Source organism: Cloeon dipterum, chromosome X (genome assembly GCF_949628265.1).
Source record: "Cloeon dipterum chromosome X, ieCloDipt1.1, whole genome shotgun sequence".
NCBI classification, from domain to species: domain Eukaryota; kingdom Metazoa; phylum Arthropoda; class Insecta; order Ephemeroptera; family Baetidae; genus Cloeon; species Cloeon dipterum.
Window position 1 is genome coordinate 12949356 of NC_088790.1, and position 22495 is coordinate 12971850.

Here is a 22495-nt window from a genome sequence, read left to right on the forward strand (position 1 = left end):
TACCCCAGCTATACGATATTGCTCTATGGGAAATATTCACACTCAATGCTTTTTCCAGCCTTGTTGATGCAAAGATTGCGTTGAAAAAGTACAGGACGAGATTCTTATGGAAAAATGTTTCTAAGGAATTTCTGCAGTGATTTTTCCAATAAAATGAAAATCTGATGAAAAATATTTTTGTTTCCTCAGTTTCAGGATTCTTTGAAAAACCGCCTGAACATGTAAACCATACAACAAGCGAAATTTAACACATTTAACCGTCTTAATCTTTGCACTTCTTGCTATTAACGTAAAAAAAAACTCAACTTAAAGATGAAGGAAAAATCAATCGTGAAAATGGCGGAGAAAACTTACACTTACGGCACTATCTCACAATGTGATGTTTAATAACCAACAAAACAAGTGTTTTCCATTGACTTTGAACACCTCAATAGTGTGAAGGTTATTTGATTTAGCAAGAATATTATTGTTAAAAAAGATAAATTAGAATAACTTTAAATTTAAGTCAAAACGACTTACATTTGCTGAAAATTTGTTTTAAGACATTTTACTTACTCTTCCATAATTAATAAAAATAAATTAAATGTGTCCCTTTTTAAACCCATTTTTAGAATCAATAGGAAGTTTTAAACGCCAGGCGAGTTTGGCGCGTGGCGTGAAGGAATCTGGTGTGCGTGGAGCGGGATTAAGAGATACCTTCGGCGCGCGGCGGCCAGATTCGTAACCTTGGAGCCGAGGTGCAGGTATTCGACTAATCACGGTTGGAGCCGGACGCAGAGAAGATCGCACCGATTGGCCGGTCGAAGGCTCCTCAGCCAATCACGAAGCCACTCTCAGCACGTCTCAGGTCGCTCCGCAGAAGGAAGGGAAAGTCAACCAGCGGGCCTGCTTAGGTTCCGTGTCGTTCTTTGTTGTTTTGAGTCCAGTTTGTGGACCAGTCGCGGCCTGCACCCCGTCGAAATGCGCTTTCGGCACCCTGCTGAGCCAGAGATTTATCGACTGCGGCGATGAGGTGAATGATCCAAGTGTGCCGTGATCAAATAGTGTGCGTGTGAGGACAGTGATTTGCATCGGCTCGCCAATTAGTGTGTGATTGGGCACGATGACGCGCAGAGTCGACTCAATTATCGGCTCGCTCTTTTTTTGGGCTGTGCTCGTCCATAATGCCGCGGGTGAGTAGCCTTTTCCTCCCCATCGAGTATATCGTTTGTTTCAATTTTCGCCAGCCTGTTGAACGCAGGTGCGAATCTTGCCTGGCCATGAGAGCGTGTGTGCCACTTTTGGTGCTGCTGCGGAATTTATGTTTTCATACTCGTGCACTTTAGTGCGATTGTGAAAGAGGGCGTGAAGAGGAAGGACGTGAGAAAAATTCAACTCGGTTTTGGTCTAGTTGTCGTTGTTCAAAATGAGATAATACCAAAAGTTCAAAATTAATCCACGCAATGTTGCGAGTAAAAATTATAATGGAGCTATTACGTGGAAGCAATTTTATGAACGCACATCCACGCAGAATTTGCCTGACGTCAAGAGCAGTTGTTAATTAATTTGAAACAAAGGGCAACAAAACGTTCCTGCTAATTGTCTTCCTCCGGGTAGTTGCGGATTTTTGCAGTGAATTACAAAGTAAGTGATATTCGCATTGGTGTGGGCTGTTTTAAATTTTTAAACATATATATTAAATTTCTGTGAAGCGAGATGATGAGCAAATGCCAGTGCAGTGACGGTTTCGATTGTGAAAAGAGGTTACAAGAGTGTTCGTACATAGCACACAATGGTGTCGGCGCCGGATAGCTCTCCTTTCTCTCTTTGAGCAGTTATTGAACTCATCGTCACGAAAGTTAAACTAAAATACATACCGTGAGGCCTAAACTTTATAGAGAGTGTTTATTTATATAAAACGGATGACTTTAAAAATGAAAGAAAAGGTTTCCATTCCAATTTTTGTGCGAAACTCCTTATTGTTTGCAATTTTTTTAGTATGGTGGTGCAAGCTTTTATGAAAGGTTGAGCCCTCATGGTGTTTTTGTGCTCATATTATGACTATATTATCAGCTTTGTTTTGTGTGTTTGCGAGGCATTACTTTCTTTGAATCGCATCTTTTGTTGTGTTGCCTCCCAGCGTCTGGCAGATTTTGGGGGTACGACTGCACTGCCATATCTGCAGCTTCTTTTATTCCTACTCCTTTTGTTTTATGACCTTTGTTTTGAGACCTCCTCCCAAATCTTTCTGTTACGTCCACTTTTCTTCTTGAAGTAAGCGAATAATTCAATTTATATCAGTGTTTCGTTTAGCCTTTTGAGCTTTTGAGACCAAGTTCAGAAAACATTCCCTAAAAAGGATTTCACAAATTTTACTGTGCCTTTTTGATCAATTTAATCGTTTGAGAGAATAATGGATGTGAAATATCGACAAGCAACAATGTTCCTTTTTACTTGACTTTTCTTTGTAATTTTTCCACCAAACAATGACGTTGCCATCCCCACGCACAAGCAGCTTCTATGCGCACAGCTCTTGTTTTTATCAGCCATTCGTTGGATTTTCCCAATTATTCCTTCCCTCCGCTTGTGCTCGAGAGGAACGGCTATCAAAAAAGATGGCTCATACTTGCGAACGCAAAACACTTAACATGTATCATCAAGAGCTATAGAGCTAGAGTATCATCAATGCATCCACTCTCGTAACTAAGCAATATATATAAAAATCAATAAATAAATTTTTGATATTTCTTAAAAAAAAATCTCCATGGTAGCTCGCATTGATTTTGGTTATATTCCAATCCTAACATAACATGACCAGAAATTTAATAAAGAATTATATAGTGGTTGCGGAGCCGAGCTCCCACTCCTTTTTCACTTTTGGTCTAGGGTATTGTTATCAATGATTGTTAGACGGTATCTGTTGGAAATTCGTTAAAGCAACATAGAGAGATTTTGAATTTAAATTAGTTTTCGACGGAAACACGAGCTAACAAGTCGCATCTAAAAGAGTTCCGAGCGTTTAATTGAGAAGTACCCGACTCATTCGGGTAAATTCTTTTCTAATTTTAAATTGTTCTTCAAGTCAATTCTCCTTAATTGTTAATTCTAAAGTCGATTATGAATTCTGTTTAAAGGTCCTTGTATTCTGTTAGACTTAGTCACCAAGTGACTGTCTTATTAAATAGAAGAATTGTTCAAGATCCCGCAAGGTTTATTTTTCACCTCAGAACCCCAAAATATATAATATTTTCATTTCTCAATAAAACTGAACGAATATAATTCAATTCAATTTCTTTATTTGTATTACACAGCCGTACAAAAATCGAAGCTCCTCCATTTCTGTCCGCGCATTTACAAATGAGTCTCATATAACAAAATTTCAATAGCAATAAATAAATAGAAGAAGCATAGTGTAAACATTTCGTTGTTTGTGTCGCAAGCGAGTATGCATGTTTCGCTACGTAGGTGCCCTGTAATCGAGAAATTCATCACAAGTATAAAATTTGTTTGCATAAACAAAAATCTTTAACTGCTTCTCGAATTCGTCTAACTGCGGCACACCTCGAATCTGCGCTGGAAGTTTATTATATACAAATTCAACATGTAAATCTTTGGATTTCGAGAAGACGCCGCTGACACCTGGGAGGGCACAAAATAATTATCTCTGGAGCGAGTGTTATGTCCATTCATGTCCCTTACTAGCTGAAAATAGTGATGATGACGACGCACAAATTTGCAACACTCCAATAGAAATATGGAGAAGAGACAGGCAACAAATTAAACTTCTCGAACCATGGTTTCGCTTTTTTGGAATTGGCGCAAATATGCATATATATATTTCATTTTAGCTTCCGTAAAATTAAATTTAAAATAGGTCCAATATCACAGTTCCCAAAATAAACCCGAGCTTCAAAGGAGCTCTGCCAGCGTCCACTTGATCATTGGTGCCAATGTCCCCTAATTAGCACTCGCACACAAACGTGCGTCTGAAATCCCCGGTAGTCTGGCGCTCATCTCTGTGCGCGGAAAAACGAAAAGGGGCAGCAAGGAAATTGTGTGCAAGCGCAAGCTGCCGTTGGGCCCACCCTTTCCCTCATTAGTAAGTGCGTCAACAGCTGTTGCCGAGATGGGATCTGAAAGGAGGAAAACAATTATAAAGGGAGAATATTTCCTCCATTTGTTTAGCTTTGAATACGAGAGAGTTATGAGATCTGCTCTTATGATGAGAACAAAAATTCTTTTATATTTGGGTCGATATGCCATTTCAAAAGAGAACTGTTTTATCTTTTCATACAAAAATAATCTTCAAATTTCGGTTAAGGCAGATTTCAACAAAATTTTCATGGATATTGGCCTGAAAGTTTTCATGCTAACCATGCAGTGAGGACTTCTCTTTACTGATAATAACTTAAAATAAATTGCAACAACAGTAATTATATCCCAGCAAAAACCTTTTTTACTGAATAATACCCCAAAACTGGATTTAGATTTTCACTCTGCCCTGACTCAAGTTTACGTAACATTTTATCACAGATCACACAAAAAATAAATTGCCATTATTTGCTAGAGGTAACAATGCAGCAAAATAATTGTTGGCAGCACGGAAAATGATTTTGTTTTTATATTCAGCTGCTTGCGAACTTGCGAATGATGAGACAGAATTCCAAATCTTCGTTCAATCAGTGGTAGCTGCCAAGTGCTTGAAGTTGATGTTACACACGCTGCTACATTTTCCGTTTGCCGAATGTTCCTACCGCAACGCCGCTGCTGTCGCTTCTCATGAACGGTGTGGAATAATTATTCCCTTGCGCAAATCTGTCTGGCGATGAAAGATTCCACTCATGCCTTCTGCAGATTGGCGCAGAAACCAGATTCCTAGGCACCTGCGTGAGCATCGAATAGAGCACACATCTTCACCTTACTTAAACGCATCACAGCGCTTTATATTTCAGGGGGAACAAGCAGTTCGTTACACTAACCATATTATTGGTAATTATTTACTCAAATAGCGCATTGAGCTCGAGATCGAATATTTTACAAATGTAAACTATTAGCAAGCAGCCGACAGGTTAGTTCCAAATGTGTTAAATTTCAGCGGGAAATATTTCTGACACATTTAGAACTGTATTGAACGCGAAAATAGCTTGATTCAAACTGGTGATATTTGATTCGATTTAAACTGTGATTTGGATTTTAAAAAAAGAATTCGTTTGAAAATGTGAAATCTTTTGCAGCTTTGCGAAAAATTAATTTTATATCGATCATCAATGAGTGTACTCTATCTATTTCTCAAAATTATCTGCAATTAACTTTCACGAAAACGATTTTGTTTGCAATAGTCATTATCGTTGATTTAATATTTTTTAAATTTAAGAATTAAAGCACAATATTTCAATTCATTTATTTTACTGACAAAAATGTCACATAATTTTGAACACATTGACAAGAGATAAAAATTACTAAGTACAATATTCAAAAACATGTAATCAAATCATCTAATGTACAGACTAATGCCGTTTATTGCAAAAGCACAAAAACATATTTTACCCAAGCTCAAACACACGCTATTTTCCTCTATTTGATGGCTCTTTCTCGAGCGAGCGAGTGCAAGATCGTTAATCTCCATAAATAGGCTGTTCTTCGTTTCCGAGCCAGAAGATTTCCCATCGCTCGTTCCACTGCACCCTGTAATGAAAATCTGTCAGCACCGACTGCAGAGAAAAAACGCGCAGTACGCGAGATTCAACCTGCTGGATTTTCATTCCATATATAGCTCACAGAGCAAAAGCTCCTTTGCGGAAGGGTTGACTCTTGAGGAAAGGATATGAATGTTATCTCATCTGAAGACAGTAATGAGTTCTGCATTGTGTAATTTTATCATGCATCACGCTCAAGACTGTCGTGCATGGTATGGAGAAAATTGCCCTCACTATAATCATATAAGTTTCAACAGGAATTATATGAAGAGTTTGTTATCCATTTGATGAATTGAGTTTAAGAAAAAAGAGCATATCTCAGACTAATTTCGAATTTGTGAACCTTTGGCCGTGTTGTACTAATTTATGATGAATCATAATCATCATCAATATTGATCAAGATAGAAGATAGAAAATGAGAGAGAATGAAACATACTTTATTAGACACTTATATTCTTATTTGCGCCCAGCCCAGTGTCTCTTGCTGAAAGTTCGGAAAAAATGCTGTCTAAATAAAAAAAACTCCATTCTTCTCTACATATTTTCAACTCTAATGGCCAGCTTTATAATTTTATTTAATCAATTAAAAGAAAAGCCTCAGGTTATTAAATCCAATAAGTAATTTAGAATAATAAAAATTCCATTAGCACAAGGTCGCTTGAAAATAAAATTGATTAACTCGTTCAAGTCAGATAATCAACATTCTCAGTGGAGTGACCGCAGTGCAGGTGACCTTGTTGAACGCCAGGTCACAATTTATTACTGACAATTATTACATATTCGAGAGGAATAAGGCAACTATGAAGAGGGGAAAAGCGCTGACACAATGAACTCTATGGTGCACGCGCGCAACAATCTCTTTATCCTAGCTCCACTTCGCACACAAGAGCCAGTCTATCACCGTTAATGGCACCCTTAATCACGGATCTCGACTGACGGAGGTATTTTGCCAAGAACCCGCCTCCCTAAGTCAGTCAGAATAGTAGTTTTGCAGGATCTTATATAAGGGAAAAGGCAGAAGGCCCAACTTTGCCGTAATTGCAAAACGGGTATTAACCCTATGCAATTTTAGTCAGTAAATAATTTGCCTCGTAGTTTGATATAATTGGCAGAGTTACAACTTCTTCGGAATTTAATTTTGTGAATTCTCTCAGTCAGAAGTCGGAGAGAAATCTACGCGCTTAGAAAAACTGCTGATCAGATTAGATATTTTTCATTGCAAGCCTGTTCTTGCGTTTGTTGTGTTTTTGAGTTGTGTCATTGCTTTGATGAAAGAATGTGAATTCCTGAATTGTGTTTTCCCTTTTCAATTTTATGTAGGAAAGCTTAGTCCAGTTGGAGCTGGATTCAGGTAGCGTCATACTGGGTAGCAGTGTAATCATTTTTGTTTCCTCCTAGAAAGCAGTGCGTGCTTTTCAGTGAACATTATTAATTGAAAAATGCACTTTCCTCTGGAGTCATAAAAAAATGAATCCAGTTTTTTTTTGCTTAATCGTCTGAGTCATTGCTTTTAATAAATACTAAAAAGAAGTGGTGTCACGTTGTTCTTTACACAAAACAAACATATTTACCCACCGCTGGATATTTATTCTTCCTAATAGAAGAAATAAACATGTTATTTGCTGAAAAGTGAAGCTCTGCTGCCCAATCTAATATTGCTCTTTGCCCTTCAACTCTCCGTGAGGAAATCAGTGGAAAAGCAATGCGGAAATGTGCTTCTGATATCAAGAAGTCAGTCTTTTCCTTATTTCGATTCTTCATTGGAAACTGGAGAATGTTGAAAGAAGTTTGCGGAAGTTAGTTCGATATGAGTTTCAGGAGGGTTGAAAAGCCGTTTTTGATCTCGTTCCATAGCGTATATTGAGTACCACTCTTTAAATGACATTTCCTTCACGTGGTTGAATATGATTGAAAACACATTTCATTAAAACAGATAGCTTGCCAATAGGCAAATCTCTCAGACGGGAGTGACGACGGCTGGCGGATATCGCATCTACGCACGCATCGTCAAAGAGAGTAGCGATCATGCGCGCGATGAAGTTTTAATTAAATTTCACCCAAGATTGCGTGGCAGATGGTAGCGTAAAAATTCTTCGTGGCGCCCCACTTGAGAGTGAACAAAAAGTTCTAGTAAACCGCAAAACGCCTGCTGTCTAGACTCAGCTGCATTCCAGACGATGGAAAGGTGCCACCACAACGCTGGAAAATCTGCACTAGACTAGACTAATGATGCCAAGTAAAGTTTGAGATTAACCCTCGCTTTTTTCCCTTGTATGAAACACGACCACGTATTAAGCAGTGAAATTACTGATAAAATTTATTTTTAGCTCCCTGTGATGAACTTGCATTCAGTAAATGGTTTTTAGTGAAAAAGTTAAGGAATATTTTGCTTTAACAATTATTTTTTCGATTTAATATAGGCAGGTTAAGGAATTCAGGGCTGTTAACATTAATGTCAATAATTTTGCCTTTAGGCATTGATTTCGCTATAAAAATCTTCTGCGACTCTTAAAACCGAGAAAAACTGCCATAAACCACATAGGACACGTTATATAATGATTAAATTGTTCTACATGGCGTCGACGCATGTTTGGAAGGTTTTCTAGCCATTAAGAAATTGGTATTCTATATCCTTTGATCGGTTCACCTCCTTTGAGATTAGTGACACTAAAAAGAACAACTCGCGAAAACTCCGTATTCCAATAGCATCGTGAACGAATAACATAGGCGCACAGATCTCATTGAAGGAAGCCCAGTTCAGTAAAGGACCAGCTTAAGCTGTTGGTTCTACTTAAGGAGAAAAATTTATTCACTGCTGTATTTAAACCAGTTCATTTATATTTAGTATGAAAAAATGCCTTAAATATAAATCCACTTATTTTTTTACCACAATACATCATATTGTATTAATTTCATCGTTTGGTTGTTGTTGTTGTAGAAGCATGTGGTTTAGTCAATTGTTTTTAAACAATAACTCATTGTCAGTCAAATATTTATATAACATTCTGAGCGCACTGATTTCCCCATATTTTTTCGATAGACATTTTTTCTGTTACAGGTAAAGTGATTAATGCGCAGTATTTCCTATAGTAAATTTTATTAAATTTGTTGAGGGCTTGCGTGTTGATGGACTGCGACTTCTAGTTGTTGTAGAATTGTGTCGCGTCCGTTTATATTGGCTCGTCAAACAAAGTAATGTGTCACTGTTGTGTGATTTTTGTGTGTTGTACTTGGTCATTGTTTATTAATGGGATGTAGCTATTACACTGTAATAATTAAAAATACTATTTTGTTCTATAGTTGAAAGGGTGATAAATTACACACATACACTATGTACATCCTACATATATCATCTGTCAACTTCAGTTTACCTTGAATCTGTTTGTTGGTTAAAACAAGAACTTTGACGGATATTGTTTGAAATAAAGCTCAAGTCAAAATGACTATGTATGCAAATTTCTTTATTTTGCTCTCCAAAAACAGTAATAAATTTTATAGCTGTCCCAAGGGAGCACTGAAACTGATTAAATCTAGCCGTGAAACAGCCCTTGTCTTTGCGCTTAACAAACAGAAATTTCACTGCTTTCGAATGAATCCTGGTGCGAGACCGCGGGAATCTCTCGAGGAGAGAGTGCTTTTAACACGCGACGCGTGCACGCATTTCAATCCGAGCGCCAGGTCCGCTCACCGCGGCGTTCCTGCAGGCAGGCAAGGTCATGGAATCGAGTGACGTCAGCTGGGCCTTTCCTTTTCAGCGGCGAGACGCGGATGTCAAACAACGCACTCACGGTTCCTGATCCAGAGAGGGACACGCCGCGTGTAAATCCAAACGCCGTCATCATTCATCATCTTACAACCTGGCCGCGCATCCGCGTTCGCTGCCTGTTAATAATGGACCAATACATCGCGCGCTAAAAAGTCAAGGCTTGAGCGACGCGTATAGTTAAATGTTTCTAAGCTTGAAGGCTGAACGTCAAAGAAGCTTTTTACATCACGCCTCTTTTATCTTTGCTTGAATTTTGGCTATTAAAAAAATTATTTTTAATGGCGCTCTCAAGCATAAATTATTCTCTAATATATTTCTAAAAAAGAAAGGTAAAATTGTATTATTTCGAATAGACATAAAAAGTGGTCATTTATCAAAAGAAAATTTGACTGGTTCATTTTTTTATATAAAATGTTGTACTTCCTCGACCGTTAATCGGTTTCCTCAAATTGAATACTACCGTGATTTACCGGAAAGTTAACTTTTAAGACACAGCAAATTGCTTTTCTTTATAAATTTTGATTATTTCAACGAAATTTGTAGGAGAACTAAGCTCTAAAAACCTTAAAAGAACTCGCGACGAAATTAGATTTTTCTTGAAAGCTAAATGCAACGTTGCGGTGGGAAATTAAATTACAAAGAGGTTGGCAAGTTAACTGCAAACGGCGCTAAAGTACATTTTTTTCCTGCTGCCTGTTATTACAAACGACATGTCACGCGTCACGCAACATTCACCCCGTTATTTATGTCTAATTCTGTAAACACAACAGTCAGTTGAGCCTCGCAGCTCTGTTGATGACATAAAGTGAATTAATTTTTCCAGGCCTATATTGCAAACTCCACATTCAATCTCTACAATTTTGCAGATGATCTAGTTATTTTTTTTAAGTTGACCCACTCTTGGATTTCTGAGTTTTTACTTAAAATGCTTGTTTATTCTTGCTAAGTCAATACCTAAAAACATATTAGAGAAAATAAACCCATGAAAAGGCGAACAAGGCTAGCATATTTAATGCAAAAAAATAAACAAGAACAGTCTCCGGCAGCATTGAGTCAAAAATTAACACGTAATTAATCACCGATGATCATTCGAAATTCGTTACAGGTGCTTTTTGCCCAAGGAAGGGAATCCGGCAACATAGCAGTCCTTTATTTCGCTTGGCAGATTGTTCCAAGGTTTTACCACCACGAAACACGTGCGTCCCGGCGGTGGCTGCAGATTTGTTTGGATATAATTATCAGTAACTTATTCCGAATTTCATTCGTTTTCGTTTCAATTCTTTTTTATTTCTCCAAAATAAGTCATAATATATTACAAACATTTAAAGTCGAGAAAATCACATTAAGAGAAATAAGGCATTTGTAGTGTTAGCAAAAAAACTCGCTGAAACTCGATCTTTTCCTTCTTTTTATTCCTCATAAATTCTCCCGAGGGAATGAATCAGAAAAGTGCTTTTGTTATAGTGAAAACTATTTATACACTGATACATAAAATGTGCAACGTTAAATTACAACCTATTAATTCCGACTCAAGCGATTTGTCAATTTATGCTTGCCCGGCTTGCCCTTGTTACATTCACCCAGATGCAGTGCACAACATAATTAGTTAAACAGCCACATTATTCAAAGAGATTTTAATTAGAGAGCAACCTCTCATGCCTCACTCAATTAATGATTCTGCCAATTGCCACGAGGCAGTCAATTAATAAAATGCAGAGAGCTATGTCGAGTGTGCGACGTTAGAACCAAGTAGCAGTGGTTGTAGAGGGAGAGTGGGAATAAATGAAAAATTAATTTGGGGGCTGCTACATTGCATTTACGCTCAACTCTGGTGATTGCGGTGAGAATTGATTAGTTGGCATTTAGTGTGCGGACCGAGAGAATTGGTCGAGGAGGACGCTTTGCCCTTTTTGTAATTAATTAAGCAAACATTGGATGCGTGGTCAACATTCGGTACCGTTTGGTTTTTGTTCCAATCTGTTTGAAGGCTAGATAGTGTTTCAAGCGAAATTTCAAGCACTAATTTTCCCTGGAATTGTTGGCCGGAAAATGGATTATTAAATCAATTTTTAGCTTTAGCGATGAGCCCATGTCTAGTTGCTTATTCCTACAGAAGCAAGAAAATGGTGCAGAACAAATAGGTTTTCGCCGGAATAAATTAATTGGGGTTGAATTGGTTTAGTACCGTGGAAGAAGCCTTTAGCAGCGAAACGCCCTCAACGAGGAAAATTTTAATTACTAAGCGGGCGCTGTGGTTGCTCACCTCGTCGTGTTCCACTCGATCTGGCAAAAAAGCAGCAGACTTTGCTCGCTCGCTCTCTCAACTCCACTCGCAGCAAACAAAAGGCTGGTGTGTTGACTTGCCGTAGGCCATCCGGGGCTCCAAAGGCGCCGTTCCGCTGCGTGTGCTGTGTAACCTCTATGACGGTTAATGAGCTCCACCAGCACTTTTCCTGCCATCCCACACGCTCTCTTCTTTTTTCCTTCCTTTACCCCTGTAAACGAGATAAATTTGTTTGCCAAACAGCTGCATTTTTGCCTAAATAAATATAGTGTTCTTTTAACTAAGCGAAAATTGAATTTTTTTCAGGCGTGTTCAGCTTCAATTCGCCGCCGCTGGTGGTCGTCAATCGCGAATGGCAGGTGCCGGCGACCGATCCGATTGGCAGCGTGGTGGTGCGTGCCGACGCCAGGGACGCGGACGGTGACGCCGTCACGTTCGGCCTCGAGCAGACGTCGCCCGACCACTTCGGACACCTGGACGCACCGGCACCATTCCGCATCGACAATCAGACCGGCGTCGTCTACGTCAATGAGTCGCTTGTGGATTATGTGAGCCTAAATATCATAAGCAGAATTTTAAAAATATAAAAAATTGGCATTTAATTGATCTGATGGGAAGTTTTCACATCAATCTATACCATAAAACGTCTGAAAGCTGCTCGTTAGCAAATTTCTGCGTAAAGGATAAGGAAAAGTTTGCATAGAATTAACGGGAAGTTAAGTTTTCATTGCTGTATTTTTTTTTTTTTTGAAAAATTAAACAGCTCAGTAAATATGAAGCAGCCATACCAGAAAAAGAGATCTCTTGTCATTTATGAGTTATTTGTGTTTTCCCCCGACTCTAACTAACAGAAAGCACAAAAAAATAAATTTTGTATTATGTTATGCAGGACAACAAACAGTTTTTCCTGTACGTGACTGTGAACGACTCGTTCGCGAGCTCCAAAACGGAGGTCAGGGTGCGCATCGGACCTCAAAAAACAGGGCCAAGCTTCCTTCCTCCCCCTCCACCACCGGTTCCTCCCTTTCCTGCAATTCCAAGCTTCAACCCAACAGTTCCGCCTGCAACCAGATCGACTGGAAAGAGAAGGAAGAGCACCACAACCACCACTACAACGACGACGACGGAGATCCCCAAGGAAATCAGTAAATACCCATTTCCATTTTCAAACTCTCTAGACAGCATAAAATTATAAAGTAAAATCCAAGGGCGTGCAAATTAATGTAAAGCAATCAAATTTAACGTAGGTGAAAAAAATGCTAAGTCAGCCCGAGAGGCGTAATATTCATAATGAGAATGCAATTAATGTTAATTTCCGCTGTGCAGCCGAGTTGCCGGCGGTGCGATCCACTTCGACGCTCAGCAATCTGAGCATCCAGAACGCCACAGACCAGCAGAAGCCGCCTCCAACGCCCTCGAGCGACAGTTTGGCTAGCACAATCCTGCCTGCTGTGGCCATCGGAGCCGTTCTAGCCATTGCTGCTACCAGCATCCTCTACATCTTCAGACAACGCATCTGCAGGAAAGCCGAAACCAAAGACCAATTGGTCAGTCCCTTCAAACAAGTATTAAATTAAACGAGTTTTGTGTTTTGAAAATTACATTTTTTTTTCAATTTTAATATATTTTAATTCAAGGAAATTCTTTTTTCTTGTTTAATGATAGCCCAGAATTTAAACAAGTTTGGCTTTCCTACTTTTTGATTTCGATTCTGTAATTCTTGAATATCTTTTTTACATTACTAATTATTTTACAACGGCCACTCTCATTTTTTAACTAATATGATATCTTTATTTAATTGAAAAATGAGAAAATTCATTGGCGCCAAAGATTTTAAATTTAATTTAATATATTTAATATATTTTTAATAAACAAAGCATTTTTGCTTTAGTAAAAATTAACTTTCTTCCAATTTTTGGAGCAGAGGAAGGACTCTGGAGGCATGGCTTTGCAGACGTCCACGGGCAACTGGAGTAGTCAGAGGCCGCCACTCAATAGATACGAATCTGCCTGGAGCAGAGATACCACAATTTCGCAGGTACGCATTTTCCGAAGCCGCAACAGCCGCATTGATTCGCATTAGTACATAATTGGTGCTCATCAACTCTGGTTTTGACAGCTGTTGTGAAAGCTAAAATTGTTGCATCATTTCGACGGCACCACTACTCGCGGATTAGCGTGCGATAAATCCATAAATCAAATAATATCCCTTTGTGAAACGAGTTCCGCCTGTTGCTATTGGTCCCGAAAGTGCCTGTGGTAAAGTCGTTATGCAACCCGCGCCTCCCATCGATCGCGCAGGTTGCATACCCCATCTCTTTCTGATCCCACGCCACCCACCACGTTCAAGCTATTAAATTTCCTAAATTTCAAAAATCAATAATCGCACTTCTTCAGAAGTTCCTTTTAGCAGTGGCATTAGTTATTTTTCTAAACTAGTTTCACTTATCTCGTGTCTGTCTGTGATTAATTTTCTGTTATTATGATAGCATTATTTGGGTTTTCATTGTAGAGGAAAAATGGATGATACTATAAAAACCCACAATTCCAACAAGGAGCCTCAATAAATCACTTTGAGAAAAGTTTTGTAGTTTGGAAAAGCTATGTGGGAGGAACTAACGCAAAAAAATGAATTTCCTATGGTATATTACCACCGTTGCGTAGTATTCCAACATTATTGAATAAAATGTTGCTTCCTCGCGCTTTCAAACTTCCCCAAATATTTCGACGCCTTAGTTGATTAAGTTTTGCCTCTCGATTTTGCAGTTGGAGCCTGGTTTGGCGGAAAAGGCGGCTCAAGAAGATCGCTGGGAGTTTCCACGTCACCGGCTAAAAGTGTTCCACATTCTGGGCGAAGGCTGTTTCGGCCAGGTCTGGAAGTGCGAAGCAATCGATATTGATGGTGTGTATTAGCATGATGCAGAAATACCCTCAGATGATGTAGTTGCCTGCCATTATCTTGGTTATATTGCCTTTGATGCCAAATTTTCATTTCCGACCTCTCTATTTGGCAAAGAAAAGGCTTGATTAAATTCAAAATTAATGAACCCCAATTTGGAACGATCAAAGTGTTGTCTCAGCGCATAATTTAAAATATACGCACTCATTGTGAGGTCGTGAGGCGTCAAAAATGCGGAGCCAAACTGGGTGAAATGAAAGCACAATTTTGTCTGCATCTGCCAAAAATGAAAATTTCTGCGTCTTATGGAGTTGATTAAATTTTTTCATATTTCTCTGAAGGATTCTACAAGATGATTCAAGTCTGAGCTCAAATAAGGAATAATATGTGTTTTACCCTTTGCATGACTCGGATTTGAACCGTTTCTCACCAATTCACAAAGAAACCATTTAAAATTATAAAAATATCTCAATACTAAGCAAGACTCAATGTTTCGCTCTAAATAATGAAGCAGGCGTGTTTTAACTCAACAGTTAGTTTACCCCTGACATCTCATTCCTAGTTTATTGATATGTTCATGTCATTAAGTTTTTGACTGACTGATGCGAAATGAAAGTGTGATTTGTACAAAAGCAAATTTTGACAAGCATCTCCCAGTTCTAACAAATTTCCCAAGAGCTGAGACTACAAATAGATATGTCAAATTCTACTCACTAGCTGGCCGAGCACAGCTCCAATTTGCGCACAAACAAAGAGCAAAAAGGTTGCAGCCCTCTCTTTTACTGCTTTCCTCGAAAACACGTGATAGGACCCTCAGCAGTGTACTGGCTTGGAAAAGGCACCAAGAATTTGCCTTTAATTTTAGAAGCAGGTATAGAGTTCACTGATTATAGAGTTCAAGACCAAAAATAGAGCTGAAAGAAAAATCTGTCTTGAGTTTAATGTGTCGAAGAATTTTTGATTCCAGCATCACTATTCAGTAAATGCAGTTTCAATCTTTACACGAGAAAAAGTCCATTCAATTCATGTTATGATTCTCCGTACACAAAAGGGAAAAACAGGAAGTTCCTCTCGTGTTATCCTTTAACAAATCATTGGAAATGCAAATGGGAAATTTGTCCGCGAGTGCTGTTTTATTTTATCAATCTTGCTGTTCACATGGAAGTCAGCAACGATTCAGAATTTCTTATTTACTGTACGAGCTATCCTAATTTAGCATTTCCTGATTTCTGATTTTAAATTTCATAGCCTTCTGGCGGCAAGTTTGAAATGTATGTTATACACATATCATTTCACTGTGGAGAAAAATGATATTGAGTGAGCTACGCCCCGAAAGCCATGGAAGCTGCGCGTGCCACCCCCCAGGCGACGAGGCTTTGCCAAACGCAGCTTCTTAATTAGAAAATCGGCTTTTTGCAGGCCGAGAGGGCCCGTCTGTGGTAGCTGTGAAAACGCTTAAGGACAACGCTGGTGACAAGGAGCGCGAAGACCTGCAACAGGAGCTGCAGGTGATGAAAACGCTCGATCCGCATCCCAACGTGGTCCGCCTGCTGGGATGCTGCACCGAGAAGGGTGAGTTTGCCACCGATTTTAATGGGGGCCGCTGTTCTGAAGGGGACGGATATTAATTTTGGTGGCGACGTGATGGGCGTTTTGCCTTCCCAGAAGAAGCAATATTAATGAGCAAAGCGTAGTTTTGTGTTTAATTAGTTTCATGAGCTATAAAGCTTAGAAGAACTTGCACCCCTAAAAACTTATTATTTTAGCCAGCAGGAAAATTAAAATAAAATAGTTGTTCAAGCAACCGCATGGGAGGAGAGTTTCAAATAAATGGCATTTTAATTGGGGTTAATTATGAGGTTAATTATGTACATTTTTTATCCGAAAAAATCAACAAAATCAGCGTAACTGGCAATTCTCTGATCATTTATGACTCTTGTATGTTAAGGATCAATAATTCATCTTTTAACAGGGGTTGGCATTTTTTTGCATTAAAGTTATAATACATTTGTGAAATTTGAAAAATAGTAATCAACCTAGAAAACATACCTTAAAAACATGCCGGTTCAAAAATGTTTTGATAAAAAAATTAACAATAAAGTTTTATACAACATCTTCTTAAAAAAATTTGATAAATAATATTCTTGATTTCCAGAGTAGTGTTCAAAATGTCGAAAAATAAGAACTTTCGCACTGATTTTGAGAAGGTTTTCCAAGAAAGCGGACTTTTATGTTCTCAGTACTCAAAGCAAAATGCTCGCTAGAGAAATTCCATGAGCAATATTTGTTTCACTTTGATACGAGTCTCCCGACAATATGCCTTTCTTCCTCGCGGCTGTTTAGCATCAAAATAGTACCCAAATGGTTAAATGGGTTCATATATATGCAAATTAAATTGAACACGCGTTGCGAGGTGGCTGCTCAGGGAAGAAAAGGAATGAACCTCAATGTCTCATGGCAAAAGACAGACTAATTTATTTTATTTCATTCTATGCACTCTCTGCGCGCACGCATTGATAAAATAACCTTTATTAAAACCTGGGATGATCAAAATGATCGCTTCAAAATTTCATCCCTTGGGAGCACAATTTTGCTCTAATTTTTCCAGAATTCTAGAACGAACCCAGAATTTGATTTCATTTCCTTAATTGGTTAGATATATTGGCCCCAGGGGGTATATATATAAACACGAAATCTCTTGACTTTTTGCAGAGCCACTGTTTGTCATCATGGAGTACGCGTCCTTGGGCAAATTGCAAAGTTTTTTGCGCAACTCGAGGGCCGACCGGCAGTATGGCAACTTGCACGGTCGCAGCGACAGCCTCACCTCCAGAGAGCTCACCAGCTTCATGTACCAGGTGGCCCGAGGCATGGAGTACCTCTCGTCCAAAGGGGTGAGAATTATACGCACGCATATCGTATTTATTCAGTCCAACTTATGGCATAAATAATGAACGCCAAACACACGTGCGGGCTAATTAGTTAGTTTATACGTCCTCCCACTTTCCTGTTTGCTTGAAAAAATGAATTTAAAGGCCGGATGTGGGTTGGGGTATTATCCCTGTTGCTCCCACGCTCTCTGACATTTCAGTAAAATGTTTGGAACAGGTCTCTTCTGAGTACTCATTTTCCTTCACTTTGGATGTTTCATCAGGAAAAATATCCAGAAACTTTTTACGTCTCCTCATTAAATTTGTTAGGCACTGGAAGGGCGTAGGACACGTCAATACACCTCCATTGTAACCATACGTCAATGTCGATGATAGCAACATTTCAATGTTTCATAGATATGTTTTACGTATAAAAAATAAGCCATTTTTAACTTTCGGCCAAAGAAAAATATAAATATTGTATTATTTTATATATGAATTTTACAGTTGAAAATCTAAATCCGCTGCCTGTGTTGAAAAGTTAGTAAAATTCCTATTTAGATTCAAAATTAAATTTTATTAAAAGAAGTTAAAGTATTTTGTTGAAGCACCAAAAAACATTTTTTATGAATAATTTTAAAATGACTATTTTCATAGGAGAACGAGGGGTACACACAAACGATGAGCGTGTTTTCATTGTTTTTATCCTCAATTAATCTTCAAATTCAAAATCAAATTTTATTTTTGCTTGGATTCACATCTGAAACTGCTTAGATATTAACATTCAATTCAACTTGATGGGATTGAAATTTTCTAACTGCTCTTGAAACTCCGAAGAAAAGCAATTAATTTGTTCCTTTTATTTATTAGCGTTTTGTTAGAAAAACCACTCTGGCTCTAGATCGAGAAATTTTATTTTTTCATCTTTCGAACTTAACAGGTCAAAAAACTAACGTTATTTGTTACAAAAGTTAACCGAACCCCAAGCTGGTCCTCTGGCACTTTTTTTACCGTTTCGGTCCTATCGGACCGAATTTTTGTTGACTGGGATATATCTCGAATAAAACCGTCATTTCTATTAAAAGTTTGTTGGTTTTTGATCCAAATTGTTGATTTTAACATGGACTTAAATCGTCTACTCAACCAGCACATGTGTCAAGAGTTTTAAAGTGTTTGTGATCTATCTCACGGGCGCATTGCGATGACTATATGGTCTGTTTTATCGGTTTGGCTAGCTTTGTTGCCTTTTACTAATCGATTTTCTGTATACGCCTATTATTTTAAATTAATTACTCCATATAATGTACCTACCATAAAATATAAACTAAACGCGCAGGCCTGTGTGATTACTTCTTCCGCTGGAAAACTGAGCGATGAAAGAATGTACAATGTAAATATTCAAGTGAGAATGGCTTTGTGTTGCAGATCGTGCACCGCGACCTCGCCGCACGAAACGTGCTGCTGACGACGGATCGCGTGTGCAAAGTGGCCGACTTCGGGTTCGCACGCGACCTTGCCTCCAAGCTGGTGTACGAGCGCAAGTCGGAGGGCCGCCTGCCGATCCGGTGGATGGCGCCGGAAAGTCTGTACGACAACATCTTCTCGGCCAAGTCGGACGTGTGGAGCTTCGGCGTGTTCATGTGGGAGGTGGTGACCCTGGGTTCGACGCCCTATCCTGGCCTGGCGGCCGCTGAGGTGGTCAAGAAAGTGCGCGACGGTGTGCGGCTCGAGAAGCCGGAGCACTGCCGCCGCGAGATCTACAACATCATGTTCTACTGCTGGGACAAATCACCCCAGGAGCGGCCCTCGTTCAGCGAGACGGTCGAGCTGCTCGAGAAATTGCTCGTCTCCGAAACGGACTACATCGAACTCGAACGCTTCCCCGACCACTCATACTACAACATGGTCAGCCTCAGTGGCGAGAAAATTTAATCAAACTCGATTACGGACAGTGCGAGAATTGGTGCGGGTGAAAATCTGTGAATATATTTAGTCGGAAGATTTCAGCGCGGAAATATTTATCAGGGGAAAATCTGAAAATAAATTCAAGCAGAGGGTTATAGACCATCGCGTTGAAAAACAAGAGTTGTTCGAAGAATTTACTCAAGGATAACATTGTGAAGAAATCTTTGTTGGGAAACACCAAGTTTGTTTATATCGACCTAGTTCCGGCTAGTCTTCCAGCCCAAATCACGATAAAAAAATCATTTTTATAGTCAAAGTACATTTAATTTGTATTATTCGGTAATATCATTTTGGTCAATGTTTCCCAGCTAGGATAAATCTATTATAATTTTTATAATTATCCTTTTATTAGAAAACCCCGCATACCTTCCAACTTTAAAACCATTTTTTGCATTGACATTCGTAAAATTAGAAGAAAACGAACGATAAAAAATTGCAATATATTGCACTTAATAGCGTCTCATGGGAAATTCCATATTAATTATTACAAATTTGATATTTTAAAATTATGATATTTTTTAATTGTTTTTATTCTTCATTCAAACGAATTTAAATGAAAATGATCAATTGCTTTTCAATTCGATCGGTATGTGGAATTTCATTGTTGAAAAAAATGCTCTTGGTGACGTCCTCCTAAATTCTTGATTTTTTCTTCTTTAGATTGAGACATTTCTTCTTATTTGCAAAACATTGATATTAAAACGTGATTCTAGATATTTCAATATCAAAAGAACATTCCACTGTGAAACAGAGTTGTGACGGGTCGTAAAAGAGAAGCCAATTGATTTGTATTCCGTCGCGAAACAGCACGCAGCTGTATTTTGCTTTTTCCAGCACCAAAGTTTGTTGTTCTTGCTCGCGCTTAGTTCGCGTGTCGCAGTTCTCTTTGTTCTCTTTCGATCTTTTGTGTTCGGAAATAAAAAGGACCACGCTCAAAGAGAATACTGAAGGGAATACAGGTGCCAACATTCCGAAGCTAATTTCTCCCTTTTAACTGCCGTGTTGGAGCTCAATGATAGTTATTCGGATTTCGGATTCTTTGACTTCTTTCTTGCTCAAAATTATTTCGGCAATTTCCTGTTGGGCGAACCGTTGGCTTGGAAAATAAATGCAACGACGAAGGAAGCAGACGCGGACTTCCACTCCGGTGAGCGCCGATTTCATTTTAAATTATTCGGTGCATTTTAATTTGTGCGAGTACGGCAATCATGGAAAGCGAATGGGCGTTTACTGCGGATGTATAAAAGAATTAATGTGATGTCTGATTTTTACTTTGTCTGGCAGGAGAGAGAGAATGATATCTTAGTAATTTATTGAGTCCCGCAGCACTTGTTTATCAATCGTCTCGGCACCATTTCCATTGTTTTGTAACGCAACCTCTTTATGTTATGTCTTCTTAACTCAAATAATAAAGAAATAAGGTAATATAAAACCAACCCAAGTGATATGAACCAGGATACACATAAATTTAAAGCTTGTTTGTACACATAAAATCTATTATCAATGGAAAACCTTGTTAGATTGTCAACAAGACTGCCTTGAAATGATAAAAGATTATATTCATACAACTGTTGAAAATAAAACATTTATATTGTAAAAAAGCCTTTTTTTATTGGCAAATCAAACATTTGTGCCTCAAATCGAATTTCCTCTGCACAAGCAACGCAATTTATTTATTTGGAACAAATTTGTATTCAGTTGAAAGCGTTTACAATCGCAATCCTTTTTGCTACGATAATTTTTGATCAGATGTTTTAATTGCCTCTGTTCAAATAAGCTAAATAAACAGCTTTACCGCTGAACTTCAGGCAATAATAAACATACTGATTTTGAGCACTGAGCGTGAATAATCGATGTAAATATATTTGCACCATACTGCCTACTACCTCTCCTGCGTGTTTTCTGGCGTATTACACATTGATAGGCGATCTAAATCGAGATTTCCACCATCTTAATAAGAGGATTTTATATATGAAAACAGAAAACACCGCCTTTTTTTATTACCGTGTTTATTATTTTAATCAACGACAACACACTGGAGAAGATAAACATGAGAAATTGTTTTTACATGAGCACATTTCTTAAAGTTATGAATGTACATGTGAATCCGTACATTTCTCTTTTTTAAGGGGTTTTCTAAAAATAATAGCCAGATAATTTTTATGCAACCAGTTTTCATAAAAATTCAGAATTCACAATGGCATGCGAAAAAAATCTTGTAAAGCAATACTATGCAGTATACAACAGATTTCTTTTGATGTGCTGGAAACGAAAATCAGTCCAGCCAATCACCGTAAAAACGTCGGGAAAGATTCTTTTTTGTATCAAAAATTTGTTTTTCACGTTTCTACGGCGGTCGGCTGAACCGATTTTGGTTTTTAGCACACTAAGAGAAATGGCAACCACAAAATCTGAGGGCTTTCGTATAATATGGTGAATTTTGTATACATAAAATTCATATCAGTGCTAAGGTTAATTTACATGCAGCCAAGCGGATATTCAATTAAAAAGCAATTTCTGCTCTTGAAAACACTTGGCGCTCTCACAATCTCGCGTAATTATATTAAAATCGATTTGTTATCATAAAATTCAATGCTACGGTTTATTAATTCTCCGATATAGAATGGCTTATTGTTTGAAATCGAATTATCATTTTAAACTCTGATTTTTTTACTGTAACAAAGATTGATACGCATGATTGTTTTTGGCTGTTAGTTTTGAAAATGGGGATGCTAACAAGTGATAGCAGAATATGGGGTTTTCGTACCGATGAGCCGGTACAAGTTTGATGGAAGTTGTTCAAGCAAAATTTGGGATGAAGCGAGGTAAGAAGCTGCAGCTTCTTTTCTCAATTTCCGCCATCGCCATAAATTTTCTCGAGGATGAGTTAATGCTATGTGGTTTATTTATCGGCTTCGTCCAGTTTACGAGAGGCTGTAAACCTCAAGAGCTTAAACAGCTTAACGAGCTTAACGAACAAATGCACTGTGCGTTTGAAATTTGTTCCCGAAACCATTCAGCAAGATATGCACGTAT

The 22495-nt window shown here is 38.4% G+C and overlaps 1 protein-coding gene across 1 annotated transcript; it reads left to right on the forward strand.

Annotated features, from left to right (window-relative positions):
• Positions 1–848: 848 nt before the first annotated feature.
• On the forward strand, positions 849–21060 carry LOC135945912 (tyrosine kinase receptor Cad96Ca-like). Its single transcript, XM_065493859.1, has 9 exons — positions 849–1172; positions 12032–12273; positions 12615–12870; positions 13052–13272; positions 13650–13763; positions 14492–14627; positions 16044–16196; positions 17337–17518; positions 18920–21060. Exons 1-9 carry the CDS (start codon positions 1103–1105, stop codon positions 19424–19426), a joined length of 1881 nt encoding a protein of 626 aa, XP_065349931.1. The 5' UTR covers positions 849–1102; the 3' UTR covers positions 19427–21060.
• Positions 21061–22495: the final 1435 nt, after the last annotated feature.

What these genes read in the sequence shown, in the direction of transcription:
- LOC135945912 (XM_065493859.1), top strand. Translation starts at nt 1,103, where the DNA reads ATGACGCGCAGAGTCGACTCAATTATCGGCTCGCTCTTTTTTTGGGCT. An exon ending in GGAGATCCCCAAGGAAATCA is followed by an intron (nt 12,871 to 13,051) that starts GTAAATACCCAT and finishes TCCGCTGTGCAG; the next exon opens with CCGAGTTGCCGGCGGTGCGA. An exon ending in GGGATGCTGCACCGAGAAGG is followed by an intron (nt 16,197 to 17,336) that starts GTGAGTTTGCCA and finishes GACTTTTTGCAG; the next exon opens with AGCCACTGTTTGTCATCATG.